Source organism: Alligator mississippiensis, chromosome 4 (assembly GCF_030867095.1).
Source record: "Alligator mississippiensis isolate rAllMis1 chromosome 4, rAllMis1, whole genome shotgun sequence".
Lineage (NCBI taxonomy): Eukaryota > Metazoa > Chordata > Crocodylia > Alligatoridae > Alligator > Alligator mississippiensis.
Genome location: NC_081827.1, coordinates 151,734,270 through 151,753,410, shown reverse-complemented (window position 1 = coordinate 151,753,410; position 19,141 = coordinate 151,734,270). Strand labels below are relative to the sequence as shown.

Sequence of the window (19,141 nt, the reverse complement as noted above, 5' to 3'; positions counted from 1 at the left end):
ACCAATAAAGTTCTCCTTTTGTACCTAGTGTGGGAGACTTATTGGGAGTGGGTCTAGATTATGCCTTAGGGTCCCCTTGGTTCGCCTGACTAAGGGAGACCATTACTTGTGCTTCCGACTGAGGGAAGCACCCCAAGTTCTTGAAGTGAGTCAAGTACCCTTGAGGGCTACTAGGCCTGTGTTTCCCAGGGGGTGCAGAACCAGAATCAAGCCCATCCCTGGGTGGTGGCAGCTCTACCTCCAGGCTAGCAGGTGTGCTTCAGGAAGGGGGTTGGCCAGACATGAGGTGCCCCCAGGGAGGCACTTGGAGCCTGGAAGGTGGTTGGGCACAGTGAGGTGGGTGGCTCAACACAGGAGCACCTCCTACTGGCCCACCACACATATAGACCATTTGATTTCATAGATTTCATAGACATTAGGGCTGGAAGGGACCTCGGAAGATCATCGAGTCCAGCCCCCCGCCCAAAGGGCAGGACGTCAGCTGGGGTCATAGGATCCCAGCAAGATAAGAATCCAGTTTCATCTTGAAGGTGTTCAATGAAGGCGCTTGAACAACCTCCGGTGGCAGGCTGTTCCAGACCTTGGGGGCTCGGACAGTAAAGAAATTCTTCCTTATGTCCAGCCTGAAACGATCTTGTAGTAGTTTGTGACCATTCGTCCTCGTCATCCCTTGGGGCGCTCTGGTGAACAAACGTTCCCCTAGATACTGGTGATCACCCCTGATAAACTTGTAGGTGGCCATCAGATCACCCCTGAGCCTGCGCTTTTCCAGGCTAAAGAGCCCCAGGGCTCTCAGCCTGTCATCATAGGGTCTGCTTCCCTGACCCCTGATCATGCGCGTGGCTCTTCTCTGGACTCTCTCAAGCTTCTCCACATCCTTTTTGAATTGTGGAGCCCAAAACTGGACGCAGTACTCCAGCTGCGGCCTCACTAAGGCCGAGTACAGGGGGAGAATGACGTCCCGGGATTTGCTTGAGAAGCATCTATGGATGCAAGCCAGCGTTTTGGTCGCTTTACTAGCCGCAGCATCGCATTGCAGGCTCATGTTCATCTTGTGGTCAATGATTACCCCCAAGTCTCTTTCTTCCATAGTGCTAACCAACACAGCACTGCCGAGCCTATAAGGATGCTGCGGGTTTTTTTTCCCAAGGTGGAGAACCTTGCATTTATCGGCGTTGAACACCATCAGATTCTCGTCCGCCCACTTGCTGAGCCTGTCCAGGTCAGCCTGGATCACCCGCCTGTCTTCTGGCGTGGATGCTTTGCCCCAAAGTTTGGTGTCATCAGCGAACTTGGCCAGTCCGCTTCTGACTCCAGTGTCCACATCGTTAATGAAGATGTTGAACGGTATGGGTCCAAGGACAGAGCCCTGGGGGACCCCACTGGTCACAGGACACCACGATGAGTGACTTCCATCAATTACTACCCTCTGGGTCCGACCCCGGAGCCAATTTTCCAGCCAGTGGATCGTGGGGGACCCAAGGCGACAATTGGCCAGTTTCTCCAAGAGACGATCATGGGACACCAGATCGAAGGCTTTTTTGAAGTCAAGATATATGACATCAATCTCTTCTCCCTTGTCCAAGTGATAGGTCACCTAGTCGTAGAAGGAAATGAGATTGGTCAAGCAAGACCTACCCGCAACAAACCCGTGCTGGCTATCCCTTAAGATGTTGGCGTCGGCCAGTCCATTAAGGATGGCCTCCTTAATAAACTTTTCTAAGATCTTCCCCGGGATAGAAGTCAGGCTGATGGGCCTATAGTTAGCCGGATCCACTTTCCTCCCTTTCTTGAAGATAGGCACCACGTTCTTGAAGATAGGCACTGGCCTTCTTCCAGTCTTCGGGCACTACACCAGAGTGCCAAGAGTTTTCAAAGATCCACGCTAGAGGCTGGGCTATGATGCTCGCCAGCTCCTCGAGTACCCTGGGGTGAAGATTGTCAGGGCCGGCTGACTTGAAGGTATCCAGCTTCTCAAGATGTTCCTTCACAAAGTCAGCATTAATGGAGGGCAGGGGATCACCCTCACCCGGACTTCCCGGCCCTGTAGCAGGCACAGGCGTCCCATGGGGCTGATGAAAGACCGACGCAAAGTACCTATTTAATAGGTTGGCTTTTTCCTGGGCGTCAGTTGTCAGTTGCCCCATCTGGTTCAGCAGGGGTCCAACGTTGCCCCTGCTTTTCCTCCGGCTCCCCAGATATCTGAAAAAGGACTTTTTATTGTCCTTGATGCTCAAAGCTAGCTGGAGTTCAGTTGCAGCCTTGGCTTTCCTGGTCTGCTCCCTACAGGACCGGACCAGTGCAGAATAATCCTCCTTGGAGGTGACTCCCATCCTCCATCCTTTGTAGGCCTTTCTTTTTAGCCTCAGGAGGTCTGCTAGGTCCCTGGAGAGCCAGGGGGGCTGCTGTGCCCTCTTGCTGCCTTTCCTCCGAGATGGAATAGACTTAGTTTGTGCATTGAGGATCGCTCCCTTGAGGAGCAACCACTCTTCTTGAACTCCCCTCTCCCTGCGGTCACAGTCCCTTAGGGCCTCACTGACAAGCCTCCTGAGCTTGTCAAAGTCGGCTTTCCTGAAGTCAAGGACTTGCGTGTTGCTGACCGACTTGCCAGCTTTTCGGCGGATGGTGAAGGTGATCAGCTCGTGGTCGCTGTCACCCAGCTTCCCATCGATCACTAGGTCGCCGACTAGGTCCTCCCCAGTAGCCAGCACCAGGTCGAGCAGCGCTTTGCCTCTCGTTGGCCCATAGACTTCTTGAGTCAGGTAGAGGTCATCCACGCACGAGAGGAAGCTCGGCGACCGCTCAGATTTTGCTGAGCGATCCTCCCACGAGATGTCTGGGTAATTGAAGTCACCCATGACAACCATGGTCCTGGAGCAAGCTGCCTCAGCCAGTTCCTGGGCAAACTCCTGGTCTAGCTCAGGACTTTGGGTGGGAGGTCTGTAATAGACTCCCACCATTGTGTCCCCTGTGCCGTGTTCCCCACGGATTTTAACCCAGAGGGTCTCCAGCCGTCCACCCTGGTCGCCAATATCGGCTTGCAGGGACGCGTAGCTTTCCTTAACATAGAGAGCTACACCCCCGCCCCTTTTCTCTACACGATCCCTCCTGTACAGGGTATAGCCATCTATCCCCGTGGTCCAGTCATGGGTGGAGTCCCACCAGGTCTCCGTGATCCCTATGACATCGTAATTGTTTGCACTGAGCAGGAGGATGAGCTCCTCCTGCTTATTCCCCAAGCTCCTGGCATTTGTGTACAGGCAGGCAAGCGCCCCCTGGGGGGCTCCTTCCTTGCCCACAGATTTTACCAGGGCTGGGGCTGGGGTGGGCTCCCTTGAGTGCCGTGATCCGCTGGCTTTGCAAGGATTGCTCAGCGGGCCAGCAGTGGCGGTAGTCCCCCCGTCCCCCAGCGGGCTTAGTTTAAAGCCCGGTGGAGCAGGTCAGCCAGTCTGGCTGAGAAGAGCCTCCTCCCTAGGGGAGAGAGGTGGAGACCATCTCTTCCCAGCAGCTCGCTGCCTCTCTCGCCAAAGAGCGGGCTGTGGTCATGAAAGCCAAAGCCTTCCTGACGACACCAGCGCGGCAGTCTTTGGTTGACCACATAGATCCTCCTGTCCCTTCTCAGCCCATAGCCTGAGACTGGGAGGATCGACGAGAACACCACCTGTGCCCCCAGACCCTTAAGCCCCACTCCCAAATCCCTGTAGCGCCTCATGACCTGGCTGGGAGTGCTCCAAGTCATGTCATTGGTGCCCACATGAATAAGGAGCATGGGATAGCGGTCTGTGGGTTTGAGGAGCTTGGGGATCCTCTCTGCAATGTCCCGGATGCGGGCCCCTGGGAAGCAGCAGACTGGCCGGGCTAAGGGGTCAGGGTGGCAGATTGGCCCCTCCGTCCCCCTCAGGAGGGAGTCTCCCACAACAAACACCTTACGTTTTGTCTTGGGGAGAGCAGGGGCGGGAGTTGCAGTTAGGCCCATGTTGCCTGTGGGGGCCGGCAACTCAGCAGGCTCTGCTGGGGCAGCAAGAGGTGCATACCTGTTTCTCAGTTCTGGTGGGGGAGGGGCCTTGGTGCGGCGGGCCTTAGGGCCCTTGACCACCTTGGTCCATGCCCCTGGCTGGACACAGCAGGAGGTCCCAGAGTCCTCCTCTGGCCTGGAGGGAGACTGTGATCTACCCTCTGCCTCCCGGGGGAGAAGGGCCTGGCAGTAGGAGTCTATCTCCTGCTCGCAGTCCCTGATGGCACGCAGTCTGTGGACTGTGGCCTGGAGCTCCTCCAGCTGGCGTGCCAGAGACCCCAAAAGGGAGCAGACCCCGCAAGGGGAGGTCGCCATGCTCCCAGGCCCAAGAGCCTGAAAAAGGGACAGGCAGCCCCTGCAGCCGAGAGCCAGGGGCTCCGTCTGCGTGGAGCCCGGAACCAGGGGCTCCGTCTGGGTGGCCGTCTCTGAGGTGCCAGAGGGGGGGGCCGCGGAGCCCGAGGGGACCCTCGGGGTGCGGCGCGTGCCCATCCATGTCATGCCTCAGGTAGGCTGGCTACGGCTGGGACTGTCTACCCTGGGGGGTGCGCAGGCAGGGTCTGTCGCCCTCCCGCACGCCCTCCTGCGCGAACTCCGCGCTAACTCACGCGCCGGCAGAGAAGCGCGCCTGTTTGTGCAGCCTGTTCGTGCGGCTCCGGTCGCGTGGCTCCCTGGGGGGCTGGGCGAAGTAGGGGCCTGGGCGGGGCTTGACCCGGCCCGGCTCCACTCAGCTGCCGCCTCCCACACACACACTAAGGGGGTTAGCCCCTTCTCTCCACTGGCCCCGCTTACCCCAGCTGCGCTGGGGGTCAGCGGGGGGCTCCGTGGCTGCTGGAGGGTTTCTGGGGGGCTTCGGGGGAGCGGGGGCGCAGCGAGCTTTCACCCGTGCGTCTCTCGCCGCTCCCGCGAGATTTGAACAATATCTAATTTGGTTTTTGAATGACCGCTTCAATTTCTCGAATGGGATGTTCCAATGTTGACACTCTGAGGTACCTTTCTGTATCCAGAATGAAATATCATCCTCAGTCAAAACACCGCAGAGACCAAGATCATTGGGCTTTCCTCAGCTGGGATTTCAGGCTCTGTAACATTCTCAGGTGTAGTAGTCATGTTCACATCTGTATAATCTATCCTAGTAGAAGAGGTGGATGCTTGTGGTTGCTGTGGTCCTGGCTGACTCTTGATTATGAGGTCTCTCCTTTATTACAGTGAAATAACTGTCTACTTTTGGTAAATGTTTTAGCTGCCCTTCAATCAGCTGCTTCTTTTTCTCTTCTGACATCCACTTTCAAAAGTCCTCTTCATTTTAAACATCTGATTATGTAAAACTTGAAACTTCATATTACAGTATAACCTCAAGAATCTGGATATCAAAAATCTGGCATTCTTAAAAATCCAGCACTTTCCTCACTGTTGGGACTGGCCGCCGCTCCTCCCCACTGGCCTGGAAGTGGCAGAGGAAGCTTGAACTTGGCTGCTGCCAGCTCCATTAAGCACCCTGCACTGCTGCTCTTTATGTGGCTGCTGCTCTGGGACTGGTTGCTGCAACCCCCACCCCCCCATCCCTCCCCAGCTTCGCGACTAGCTGCAGTGCCGATTTAAAAAAAAACTGGCATTTTCAAATTTCTGGCACATGCTCAGTCCTGAGGTTTTACTGTACTTTTTTTCCATATTTAGAGGCCCCTCATAATGCGAGGCCCTAAGCTGTAGCTTACTTAGCTTGTGCCTAAATCTGGCACTGCTTAGGGCACACTGTTGATTCCTGGAGGTGTTTATTGTAAGGCTGAGAAAGGGCTTGGAATCGAGGGTTGGATCCATATGTGCAGGCACATGTGGCTTGTGGTGCTGCATATCTCCTTGCAGCACCACAAAACACACGAGTTTCACAGTAATCAGTGCTTAGCACTGCCAATTTACTACACTGAGGAGCAGCTGCCTGGGTGCAGTGTAGTCCAAGATGGGGTAGCCGCCATCCCTGAACTGGCTGCTCCCCTGTCTTTGCATGCCTCAGCATGGGGACTCCACTGTGGAGGCCCTGCTCTGTGGCACGTGGAGCCCCTGCGATGAGGTCCAGTGTGTGTCAGTGTGGGGGCTCCACATGCCTCAGATTGGGGGCTTTGCAAGGGAGCCCCTGCACTGAGGCATGTGGAAACAGGGGAGCAGCCAACCCAAGGCTGCCTGCTCCCCCATCTCAATGTACATTGTGCCCCAGTCAGGTGGGGAGCAGCTGGCTGTGGTGCAGAGTGCCTCAGCATGCAGAGATGGAGGAGCAGGCAGCCATGGGTGGCTTGTTCCCTCATCTCCACATGCTGCTCCCCAGTTGGCTGGGACCTGTAACAGCATGACTAGATGTAACAACAGGGTGGCTCAGTGCAGGGGATGCCTAGCTCATGCCGTGGCATCCTGTGCCTCAGCCAGCCCCACCCCTCTAGTATGTGGTACAGCAGGACAATGTGTTTCACTGCAAAGGGCGCGGGCAGGGGTGTGCACTGGGACACAAAATAGTGGCACAAATTTGTGGCGCTACTATTTGTGCTGTTGTAAAGGCACACCCCTGCTCGTGTGGATGCAGCCAATGTCTCTCATATCATGTGCAAGTACCCTGACTATTAGGCTATTTGTATAAGAGAAGGAGGAGTGTACTGCTGCTGTGCATGGAACTGTTTCTCTGGTCAGGCTAGGGATTCTTCTAACATGCATGTGCATGATGTGGTCAATGGGAAGTAGGATTCTGAGTAGCCAAACATAGCAGCAAAAATTAAAATTCCCAATTTTGAGAGAATGAAGGATCACTAGTATTCTGCATTCTCGGTTTTTATCAATTTTCACTGATAAAATTCCCTGATTTTTTTGAAGTCATTTGTTTTTTACTGATTTATACCTATTTTTCAGTTTAAATCCCTGTTAACTGGCATGAGTGGAGAGTGGCCCATTCCTCACTTATGCTGGTTAACAGGGATTTGAACTGAAAAATGGGTGGTGCCAGTAAGCTAAAAGTGCCACTGTGCCGGTTACCTGAGGCAATGATTTCTGGCTGGCTGCGGGGAGGGTGGTCACGGTGGCCACATGTGGAGCACAGTAGGTTGAGGGCTGGTGGTGGCCACGTGAGGGCCAGGGGAAGGTGGCTGGAGCCATTGCCTGGGGGCACAGGGTTCCCGGCTCTGACCCCAGGTGGGGCGGGCCAGGCCGCAGGAATTGCTCCCAGGGCAGACGGGTCCAAGCGGCACCCTGGTGACTCCAGCTTCAGCTCTGCCCTGCAACTTGGAGCTGGTGGTGACACTGGGCTCTCTCTGGTGCTTCGGGTGGGCAGCAGCCTGCTCTCATCCCATGTGCAGATTTGAGGGCATGTGGCCCCTGGGAAGAGCCTGGCGCAGCCCCACAGCCCGCAGTCCTCCTGGGGGTGTGTAGCAGCAAGTGCTGCACCTCCCCACCCTGCACCCACTGACAGCTCCCCCTGGTTTGCTCCCTGCTGCAGCCCCAGGAGCAGCCGATGGGCTGTGCCGTACCCCTTTCCCTGCCCCTTTTCTAGTCCTAGCCTTACTTCCTCACTCCCTCACTGCCAATTTTTCCCTGATTTAATTTTTTTCCCCTTTTCTTTCCTTTATCCCGATTTTCATCCCAGTTTTTATGTTTCGAAGATAAACCCTGAAAAATTCCCAGATTTAAACCCCCCCCCCCCCCAAATGAGAATGCAGAACACTAAGGATCACCTACCTTCTGCAGACCTGAGGGATGGTCTCTAGAGGTGTCTAAGTGCTGCCCATTGCAATGAATGGGAGAGTTGTGTGCCCTTTCAGGATGAAGTAGAATGCATCTTCAGGGACACATGCTGGTACTTGTGACCCTTTGAAAGTAGAGGAGAATTATGCCTTGACAGAGGCAGAGCAGAAGGCCTCTCTGATCATGTACCTTAGGATTTTGTCAGTACCTATATATTAGACATTAAGGGCCAGACTCTACTCCACCTGTTAGACACGTAAGTAGACTTAGATATCTAAGTTTGATTTTATTTCATTCTGACCCAGAAACTTGAAAACCAATCAGTGTAAAAGGTGAGTGAGTCATCCTCTTCCTTCTGAAAGCTAAGGTGGAAGTTGTTACAAAAATAGATTTGTTAATGGAATATCAGAACCTGAACAGAGTGGAATAGGATCACATTAGGCATCTATGTCTAATTAGAAGCCTAACTGGTAGAATAGAATCTGATCCCTAGTTGGTGAAATGGAATTTATTTCTATGTATTTAGCTCAGTGATATGTTGGGGTAGAAATGTCATCTTTATTTGTTGTTTTGATATAAACAATTTACAGTATCAGCAATAAAACAAACATATACTTTCATTATTTTCCATCCTTCATTGAAAACCAACCTGGGAGTTAATTAATTATCTACACCAAACATGCCTTACCTGGAGTAACCAACTAGTGAGATTCCAACACAGCCTGTCATTAGAAATCATCATTTTTGCAGTTCTGTGGTAATAACTCTTTTGGGGATGAACAATCCAAGATGGGCTCAGGCTGCAAAGTTCTGGTCATAATTTCCCCCAAAACTGTGTAGACACATGTGCATGTGTTTGCATGTGTTTGTGTGTGTGTGAAGGAGACAGAGAAAGAGAAATGTGAATTTGGATCTAAAACTCCATTTTTGATGCCATTTCTAATGACAGTATTTCTTGCTTGTGGATTCCTACGCTAGAGTTATTGCACACAGGGTGAAAAAGAAAGTGTCAAATACCCACAGACAAACACAACCAGCAGGGAGCAGCAAGAAAGTTTTACAGTCCATAGTAACAGCTGAGTATAAAATCCCTTCAGTGTTAAATAAGCTAGAATTTTGATTTTAAGTTATAAAGAAAATGAAATTAGGGATTTAGTCTACAGCTATATTCTACATTCTTTTGCATCACACATACTAAGCAATACATTCACATTCGCTTTTTATTTCTATAGGTATAAAAGAGAAAACAACTCAGACCCCATTTACTGAATGCCCATACTCTACCAGTTGCACAGGTACCTCTCTTTTCTTTGTGTCTCTTTCTCAATTCCTAAGGACTTTCCCTGTGGTTCTACTAACATATGACATTTCTGCTGTTTCCAGACAAGGAGAAGCTTCGTGTTGTAGGAGGAGAGGACGTATGCTCGGGGAGAGTGGAGGTTTGGCACCGCGGCTTCTGGGGAACAGTGTGTGATGACTCCTGGGATATGGCAGATGCGGATGTTGTGTGTAAACAATTGGGCTGTGGACCTGCTGTGTCTGCCCTGAATGAGTCTGCATTTGGGAAGGGGACTGGTCCCATCTGGCTGGAGACAGTGAGCTGTAGAGGGGCAGAGTTGTCTCTTTGGGAGTGTCCAGCCCAGCCCTGGGGTGATAGTAAATGCCACCATAAGGAAGGTGCTGCTGTGAACTGTTCCGGTGAGTGACAAATTCTTTCTGTGCAAGTACTGGGGGAGGGATAGGGTATGTATTTCACCAGCTGCTCCTTCCTAAACACAGGAATCTCATGGACCAGGTGTGGTGGAACCTTTGGGTCCAGATATACTAATGCAGGGGTGGCCAACCTGCAGCACACATGCCACAAGTGGTATGGGCAACCCCTGTGTGTGGTACACAGCTGGGAAGGGAACAGGCAGCATAGTGGCAGATATGGCAAGGAGCAAAAACAGAGCAGCAGACTGGGCAAAGCAGAAAGCAGAACAGCTGATCAGGCAGGAGTATGATGGAGTGACACCTGTGGAGGTTGTGACGCTAATTTCTGGCATGCCTAACAAAAAGGTTGGCCCCCACTGTGCTAATGCACCTAGTCCATGCTCCTATCCCAGGATCAGGTGGACTGTTTTGTTACTATTATTCTCATCGCTTCCAAAACCCAGGATGTGGGCACTGAGTCACTGCACAAGAGACTCTACATTGATGGGAGGGAAAATCATACATAGTTGGCAGCTGATGCGTGGAGACATATAGTCATGTTTATATGGCTTCATTCACAACCTCAGGTATGCTGGCAACTCCCTCTCACATTAGTGCCTCAGAGCTTGGCTGTTAGCCAGAGTAAATGGCTTGAAAATGCCTCCCTATTCCTCTTTCCCTACTCCCAGCCTCTTCTGGTATGTAGGCTTTGAGCACAGCCATGGGACATGCACTCAGGGCTTCTCCAAGCTGTCTTTTGTGCCCAATTTTTTTGTAACTGGTGTATACCGGAGGTAGTGAGTGGATGAGGTAAACTTGGGCTTAGGAGGAAGGCCCTATAGACTTGACAATGAAGTCTATCAGAAGGGACTTTCCCCATGGTAAAAAACTCTCATCTACTTTTCTCTTTCCTTTGTAGGCGCAATAAAGACAACAGCATCCCCACTGAAAACAGGTAGGGATCCCCACCCCTTCTATCTAAGTGTTGACTGTCTTAGGATGCTAAGAAAGAGCCATTACTTGGCAACTGATGGTGAATAAAGGCTATTCAGTTTCTGGTAAATGGTGAGTCCACAGCAGTGGAGTGGAGAACCTGGAAGTTTCAGTGCAAGGATTAAGTGTCACAGGGCCACAGTGGGATGACAGTGTCGTAGGGGGTGGGGGTGAGTTGTAATTTTCAGTCTGACACCTGGTGTGTGAATGACATCAACAGGGTAGGAGCTGCAGGAAGTTCTGAGGAGGAGCCATTCCTATCTTCTGGCTGATGAGATCAGGACTGGGAGTCACACAGCAACATATGAGCTTCCTCCATGATAAACAGTCATGTCAAGGCTTTAGCTTGTGTATGGCAATGTATAACTATACTGTCATGGGCAGCCCATTAAGAACCTGGGAAACTCTGAGAGGCCCACATGACTCTCACAAAATAATCTCTACCTCTTGCATCCATTTCCTTTCAGATTTTCCCCGCCTCCCTCCATCAAACACTGGGAGAAACATGTTGCCCATTGTCATTTGCATTGTCCTGGGAGCCCTCCTATGCTTAGTCTTAATTGTTCTGTGGGGACAGGTGCGACGCATGAGGGCACTGCGCAGAGGTGAGTCCCCATTGGTTTAAGTGTGTTGAGATGCCTCTTTGAAATCACAAGGTGTGCTGCAGGGTGTCAGGATAAGGTCTTGAAAGCTGCTGGGGAGGCTGAGTGGATGCATTAGCTCATTTGTCACTATCTGTCTCTAGCAAAAAATGTGGAAATGAAATTAAACAAGAAGGTGTTAATGTAGCAAGGAGAGAAATAGTGGAAAGGACCAAGAGAAACTGGAAATATTTTAGAAAGGTGTTTAAAAAATATAAAGAAAAAACATTCTGAACAGAAGAGATGTTCACTCAAAAGGAGGCTTTTGGGAAAGAAATGTGCTGGGAGGAATGTAACTTGATGTGGTGTTATTGGTGTAGTACTGACACTGGGGAAGGGCATTTGCTGTGTTCTGATGGGGAGCAAGAACAGAGCCACCATGGGATACATTTCTGAGTTTCCTTGAAGCATTTTTGGCTTGTGCCTAGGGTGGGTTCCTGTAGGAGTCCCTGTCCCTGTGTAAGTCTTCTCTAATTTTGAGAAACTCATCTGGCAGCTGATACTTCTCTTGACCCCAAACACAACAATTATATTCACAGATGGCACTTATATAGTGGTACTCTTACACCTGCAAAGCACAGCAGACTCATTAGTTCTAAGCACTTTGGAAAGCTAAAAGTTAAGTATTACTATTCCCATTTAACAAAGTCACCTACCGCCATTTTTAACAGGTAGGTGTAAGCACCAGGGTGGGAGAGGAATTATTTAAAATGGGGCAAGGGGCAATAACCAGGAACAATGAGATGAAAGTAACAAGGGAAAGCTTCAGCTCCATATGCAGAGAAATTTTGTGATGGAGGAATAGCCTATGAAATAATCTCTAGTAGGAAGTTGTTGAAAGGGACATGGTCCTCATCACTTGGGACATTTACATCAGTTTGAACCAAGCAGTCAAACTGGTCCCATGGGGAAAGGCTGGATGGTGATATAATAACATTTTCCTATATTCTGTTTTTGTGACCCTGTGCTAACACTTTCCTTTGGTTTTAGGCTCCAAAAGACCCTTGGATCCCTTGTCTGAGGTTGTGTATGAAGAGATTGATTATAATGTGATGGCAAAGAAGCAGAACACATTCTATCATTCAGGTCTGTGTCTCTCTCCTTCCTAAGAGGGATCAAGTATCTAATTCACTTTCCATCCTGACCAAGGTACAAAGGGTAGAACAGAATCTGGCCCTAAAAGCATACAAAACTATAGATAGGCAAGTGGTGATCTTTGGGATTAAGCAAAATGATCATACAAGGCTTCTTTGCAACACCTGTGGAAGGGGTACTCTGTGCTTCCCTCCCACAGTCATTGCTCTGCTAAGTGGGTTCCCTCTTCCACAAATATTGGTGACTAGTTAGTTCATCAAAATTCATAGCATACTGTTTCTCTTATCTCCAGTCTCCAATTCAGAGGATTCTATGACAAAGTTGCAGTATTACACTGGGGACAGCGAGGATGGAAGTGACCCAGGATCAGTACAAGGTAATGGAGGAAAAGAGTGGTGGATATTTTCTGTAAATACATCCATTTCTGCTTGCTCTATTTCACATTCCAGTACTAATGTCTGACAGTGGGATCAAATCAGTTTTAAAAGATACATAGCTGGTTGGATCATTGTGCTCAGTAGTCAACAATGGCTTGTTGTCTAATTGGGAGCATATATTAAGTAGGGCTCCCCAGGGGGTCTGTCCTTGGTCTGGTGTTGTTTAACATCTTTATTAACGATTTGGACAATGGGATGGAAGGTACGCTTAGCAAATTCACAGATGACACTAAGTTGTGTGGAGTTGCAGACCCTCTGGAGATAGGGCTAAGATTCAGAAGAGCCAGATTGATTTTTGACCCGTTCTCCAGCTAATTGGATGAAATTCAACAAGAACAAGTGCAAAATCCTGCACGTAGGACAGAAAAGTGCATGCACAAATACATATTGGAGAATGACTGACTAGGCTGCAGTACTGGAGAGAAGGACATGGAAGTTACAGTGGATCATAAACTGAATATGAGTCAACAGTGGGCATTTTTACATGTGTTTTGGGGCGTGGTGCCAGGTGCTTTAATTAGTGAGCTGTGCTAATTGAAAGGACCCGTTCAGCATGTATGTCAGTGTCCCTGAGCTCAAAAATGGTGGCGGGGCGCTTTGAGCTAAAGCTCATCAAACATGGTTTAGTGGAAAGTGCCCTGCTGCCATTAGGGACTTTGATACACATGACATGGAAGGATGCAAGAGCGCATCAGTTTCCATGCTCCAGGCTCCCTACACGTCTATAGGAGCCCAGCGTGCCTTTGTTACAAAAATGCCAACAGTATATTGTGTTGTATTAACAGAAGTGTCTTTTGTAAATCAAAGGAAATGATTTTTCTACTCTGTTCACCACTGGTGATGCCTCACTTGGAATACTGTGTCCAGTTTTGGACCCCATCCTTCAAGAAAGGTGTGGATAGATTGGAAAGGGTCCAGCAGAGTGGGAAAAAAAAATGATTAGAGGCCTAGTAACAGTAACAAAATGAAATGTTTAAAAACTGATGGAAAGTATAGAATGTGGGTGATAGAGAGGGCAAATTAAAGGCTTGTTCATCTGTGTAACTGGTGTGGCAAAAAGTGCACTGAGGAAACATTCCTTTGAAAGAGACCATACTCACAGCCTCCTCTTTCCAGATCTCCTATATCTTCCCCACATGTGCTAGCTGATTTTTCTGCTTTCAGCTCCTTACAGCAGTAGACAGGCACATTAAGTCTTTAAAGTATATCAAATAAATGTGCCAAGCATAGTACACATCTGACCATAAGTTTGGGAGAAGAGACTTCGGGTTTCTTATCATGGAATCTGCATAAGTACCTCTGCTCTTTGCCCCTGGCATGTCATTTATTTCTCTCCTCAGTGAGGTAGCTCTTTATTTCCATTAATTTCTGTCTTTCCCATGTGCCCTGCTCATAGGTGCCACAAGAGATGGTTATGATGATGCCAGAGAAATTTTTGATCCAGACGATGGTTCTGGTTCTGCACAGATTGACCAGGAAGTTCCTATGGCCCCAGAAGAAAGTAATAGGATGAGGGATTCACAGTCAGGTAAGAGGGAGATGCAGGGTTACCAATTAAATATAGTCTTGTGATATTTAGTAGTTTTTTAAAAGCCTTAGAAAGTGTTAGTAGTTTTCTAAAAGTCCTGGAACCATGTGATGGCATGAAACTGCCAGCTTCAGTTCAAAATCCAGCAAGTTGTCTAGTCTATGTGAATGCTGAAAGAAGTTCGGAAAGGTGAATGGGCCTAAATTCCCAGGAAACAATCAAAAAGACAAACGTGTTAATCTAAAGGATTTAAGTGACTTCCATTGGCATAATATGGAGCATCTCATGATCTTTTTCCAGGAAGTAAACTCCCATTCTCTTGCCTGGACAAATTATGTTGAGGTGGAATGTACATTTTTAGAACTTGATGGGTGCGTCCACACATGCAAGCACATGCGCTTGCAGCAGCTCAGATAGCGGCACAAATTTGAGCTGGGGGCTTTTTGCCTCAGCACATGTGCTCAGACATGCACTTTGTTGTTGAGCAAATTGTGCCACTTGGGGCAAAATAACCCTGCCTGGCTCCTCCCAGATCTTCAGTCAGGAGGAGCTAGAGCCCACAGCCAGCACCTGTGCTGTCCCCAGCAGTATAAAAAGCTGCCCTGTCCTGGCCCCAGCAGTATAAAAAGCCACCCTGGCAAGTAGCTCAGGGCTATTAGCTCTCCGGAGCTTCTGGAGCCCAGCCAATTGGTACCTGGGGACACTACCCCTTGTGCCAGCTGAACTGCTGAAGCAGCCCTGAGAGTTCCCTGCACCCTCTACCCACTGCAGCAGTCTGGCAGTGGGGGCTGCTGCCTGGATGTGACCTGTTGTGCACCTGCCAGACTCGGATGGGGACTGCAGAGCCAGTAGAGGCATCTGCCCCTCTGGGCCAGCTGCCAGTGGACTGTGGTTGCAGGGTTGGCCTTTGTGTGGCACTACTGCCATTTGTGCCCCCTGTCCGGCCATCTGGGCAGCTATCACCCGGAAGATGTTCTGGGTGCAGTGGCCTACTTTGAACTGTCAAAGCATGTCCTCCTGGCCCCATTTGGCCAGGAGGTCAGCCACAGCCAGATGGGTCCAAGGTGCCAGTGTTGAGCAGGCAGGGTCCTGCCACTGGCTTCCCTAGCAGGAATTCTGGTGTTCCCTATTGGAAAACTGAAAAATCCCTGAAAAAAAACAAATCCCAAAATCACTCTCTAAAATACCCCCAAATACATGTTCCTCCACAAGTAAAACAAAAGACCACTATAAAGAGAGAGAGAGAGTGAGACAGAGACAGCGGTCAGTTGGACAATGTTTTATTGATATATCTACAGTGTTAAAGCAAGTCTCCTATCATAATAATAAAGTGAACTCTAAATACAGGTTTCATGAATTCATGAATACATATTTTGCTGCCCTCCCACAAGGTGATGGCCCCTGCACAAGGGATTGGTCCCCCACACAAGGGCTATGGCCCTCCAACGCAAGGTTAAGCCCCTACACAAGGGGTTCAGCCCCCACACAAGGGGTTCAGCCCCAAAACAGAGGGTTCAGCCCCCACACAAAGGCTACACCTCCCCAACAAGGGGTTCATCCCCCAGAAAAAGGGTTCAGCCCCCCAAAAGGGGTTCAGACTCCCAACAGGGGGATCGGCACTCTCACAAAGGGTACGCCACCCCCAACAGGGGGTTCATCCCCCATACAAGGGGTACGGCCCCCCAATGGGGGCTAAATGGCCCCCACAGGGGCTACCACGCCCCCTGCAAGGCCCACATGCCCCACCCCAGCCCCCTGATTGCTGTCCCACCTGGCTCCATCCCCCCACTACCCCAGACCCCCGAATGGCTGCCCCACCCAGCCCCACCCCCCAACTTGCAACCCCAGGCCCCCAAGGCTACCCTTACAATCCCAAGCACCCCCCCCAAAAAGAACAGAAAAAAAAGGAAAATAAAAACCCCTGCTTACTTGAGAAGCAGGGGTGGGGGGGGGGCTCTGGGGTCTCCTGGCAGAGCCCCCCAGGCAGCACAGTACAGCAGAAGGACAGGAGGGCCTGGGGCTGGGGCTGTCAGCCTGCCCTGCACTGTGCAGGTGGGGCCCCAGGCAGCCAGACGGCAGCTCCAACTGCGGGTAAGTTCCAGGGTTTGTTTTTGTGTGTTTTTTTAAAAGTATGGGGTGGGGGGGCAGGGATGGGGTGGTTTGGGGGGATGGAGCCGGACAGGGTAGAGGTCAGGGGGGCTGGTGGGGGGAGGGGCCAGCTCCAGCAGGAGTCAGGGGCCTTGTGGGGGGCTGGCAGGGGGAGGGGCTGGTTGTGGCAGGGCTCAGGGGGCTGGTGGGAGGAGGGGCCAGCCCCAGCAGGGGTAGGGGGGCTCAGGGGGGCTGGCAGGGGGAGGGGCTGGCCCCAGCAGGGGTTGGGGGGGCTGGTGCGGGAAGGGGGGCTGGGGCAGTGGGCAGGGCCATTGGGGTCCCACCCACAGTCCCTTCCCCACTCCTCCAGCCCCCCTGACCCCTTACTCACCGGCACTGGAGCCCTGGTGCTGAACACGCCACATGGCTGGCTGCGTGTTTCAGTACCAGGGCGAGGGGCAACCATAGAGATGCTTTGGCAGCCGGAGCATCTCTATGGAGGACCCTGCCTCCGGTTGCCTCAGGGCATAATCGGGGACTTTTCCCTGCGCCGCTTTTTTATACTTTGTTTTTTTTAGACCCCTGGATATTAAGTTTGCAGCACGGGGAACATTTTTTTGTTCCCACATGTGCCTGTTGCCCCAACTCAAAGGGGTTTGAAGAGGGGCAAGAGGCTCGTGCATGCTCATGTGGATGCGCCCGATGAAATTATCTTGCTAGTGTGAACTGGGTGGAATTGATGAAAACCTACACTGATTGTTCTCAACCTTTTTGGTCTCTAGGCACCCCCAGAAAAATCAGACTCTTAGTTTTGACTTGTTTTTTGGCAATGGAAAAACAATAGAACAATTCTTTTGTTGCAAAGAGCTCAAAAAGACCACAACAGGTCAGAAATGTTTTTGAGAACATGGCTTTATCTTTGAAATCTCTTGGTTTATCTTGTGAATCATGTGTAAGAGTTTCCCATGGCACCCAAACTGAGAATAACTGTCCTGCAATATTCAAATCCTTGCCCTTGACCTGAACTGTGATGCAAGGAGCCCAATCATTCTCCATTACATTATGTATCTTGGATGTAAGAAGCTCTAAAGTCTCTTAGGGCATGTGTATATGGTGTAAGGCAGACCTGTGCTGAGACACTTTGAACTGGCTGCCAAGCCATGAGAGAATGCTAAGCCATGACAAGAGCTGGCTGCAGAGAAGGGAGAGGGTTGAATGAGTTAACAGGAGAGATTCAGGGAGAATCGGTGAGAACTTTGTTTACCTGCTAACTGGAGAAACAAGGAGAAGCAGCCAACTGCAGCATGACAGCCTATCTTTCCCAGCAGAAACTAGGCAACAGAAAATGTACCAAAGCTTACAAGGAAAACTTATAGGTTAAGTGAGAAGACATCAATATATATAACTTTACTGGCTTTTGTCTTTGCACTGTGTTGGGAAATGAGGCATCTGCTGCCCAGAGATTTAGTCCTTGAGGGGTTGAAAACCTGTGGTTTATACAACTCTTGGGTTGGAAGGAACCTCAGGGGTCATCTAGTACAAACCTTTGCATGAATGTGAGATGCGCTGTTTGTTTATAACATTTATGACCAGGTTACGAAACGCCTGGACACAGGAGGAGGGGTGGATGTCGTATACTTAGACTTCAGGAAGGCCTTCGATACGGTATCTCACCCCATACTGGTGAACAAGTTAAGAGGCTGTGACTTGGATGACTACACAGTCCGGTGGGTGGCAAATTGGCTGGAGGGTCGCACCCAGAGAGTCGTGGTAGATGGTTCGGTTTTGACCTGTAAGGGTGTGGGCAGTGGGGTCCCGCAGGGCTCGGTCCTTGGACCGATACTCTTTAATGTCTTCATCAGCGACTTGGACGAGGGAGTGAAATGTACTCTGTCCAAGTTTGCAGATGACACAAAGCTATGGGGAGAAGTGGACACGCCGGAGGGCAGGGAACAGCTGCAAGCAGACCTGGACAGGTTAGACAAGTGGGCAGAAACCAACAGGATGCAGTTCAACAAGGAGAAATGCAAAGTGCTGCACCCGGGGAGGAAAAATGTCCAGCACACCTACAGCCTAGGAAATGACCTGCTGGGTGGCACGGAAGTGGAAAGGGATCTTGGAGTCCTAGTGGACTCCAAGATGAACATGAGTCGGCAGTGTGACGAAGCCATCAGAAAAGCCAATGGCACTTTATCGTGCATCAGCAGATGCATGACGAATAGGTCCAAGGAGGTGATACTTCCCCTCTATCGGGCGCTGGTCAGACCGCAGTTGGAGTACTGCGTGCAATTCTGGGCGCCACACTTCAAGAAGGATGCGGATAACCTGGAGAGGGTCCAGTTAAAGGCCTACAGACCAAGCCCTATGAGGAGAGACTAGAGAAACTGGACCTTTTCAGCCTCCGCAAGAGAAGGTTGAGAGGTGACCTTGTGGCTGCCTATAAGTTCATCACGGGGGCACAGAAGGGAATTGGTGAGGATTTATTCACCAAGGCGCCCCCGGGGGTTACAAGAAATAATGGCCACAAGCTAGCAGAGAGCAGATTTAGATTGGACATTAGAAAGAACTTCTTCACAGTTCGAGTGGCCAAGGTCTGGAACGGGCTCCCAAGGGAGATGGTGCTCTCCCCTACCCTGGGGGTCTTCAAGAGGAGGTTAGATAAGTATCTAGCTGGGGTCATCTAGACCCAGCACTCTTTCCTGCTTATGCAGGGGGTCGGACTCAATGATCTATTGAGGTCCCTTCCGACCTTAACATCTATGAATCTATGAATGTCATATCAGGCCGCTTTCTGATGCAGACCATTTTCTTTATCGGTACTGATCCGATATTGGATGGATGTATTGGTGTACTTCTAAAAATATATCTATTATAGTAAAATAAAATCTAATACATTTGGTTATGTCAACTATTATTACTCCTACTTTAAGATAAA

General features: G+C 50.3%; 1 protein-coding gene across 2 annotated transcripts in view; it reads left to right on the top strand.

Moving 5' to 3' along the window:
• LOC102560513 (scavenger receptor cysteine-rich type 1 protein M130) overlaps positions 1–19,141 on the top strand; it is a 71,900-nt gene that overhangs the window by 46,082 nt on the left and 6,677 nt on the right. For both annotated transcript variants that reach the window (XM_059726792.1, XM_059726791.1), the window contains exons 10-16: positions 8,965–9,027; positions 9,116–9,430; positions 10,344–10,379; positions 10,885–11,022; positions 12,049–12,144; positions 12,446–12,529; positions 13,987–14,118. In XM_059726792.1, the coding sequence (XP_059582775.1) occupies positions 8,965–9,027; positions 9,116–9,430; positions 10,344–10,379; positions 10,885–11,022; positions 12,049–12,144; positions 12,446–12,529; positions 13,987–14,118 (864 nt within the window). The remainder of the gene's footprint in view (positions 1–8,964; positions 9,028–9,115; positions 9,431–10,343; positions 10,380–10,884; positions 11,023–12,048; positions 12,145–12,445; positions 12,530–13,986; positions 14,119–19,141) is intronic.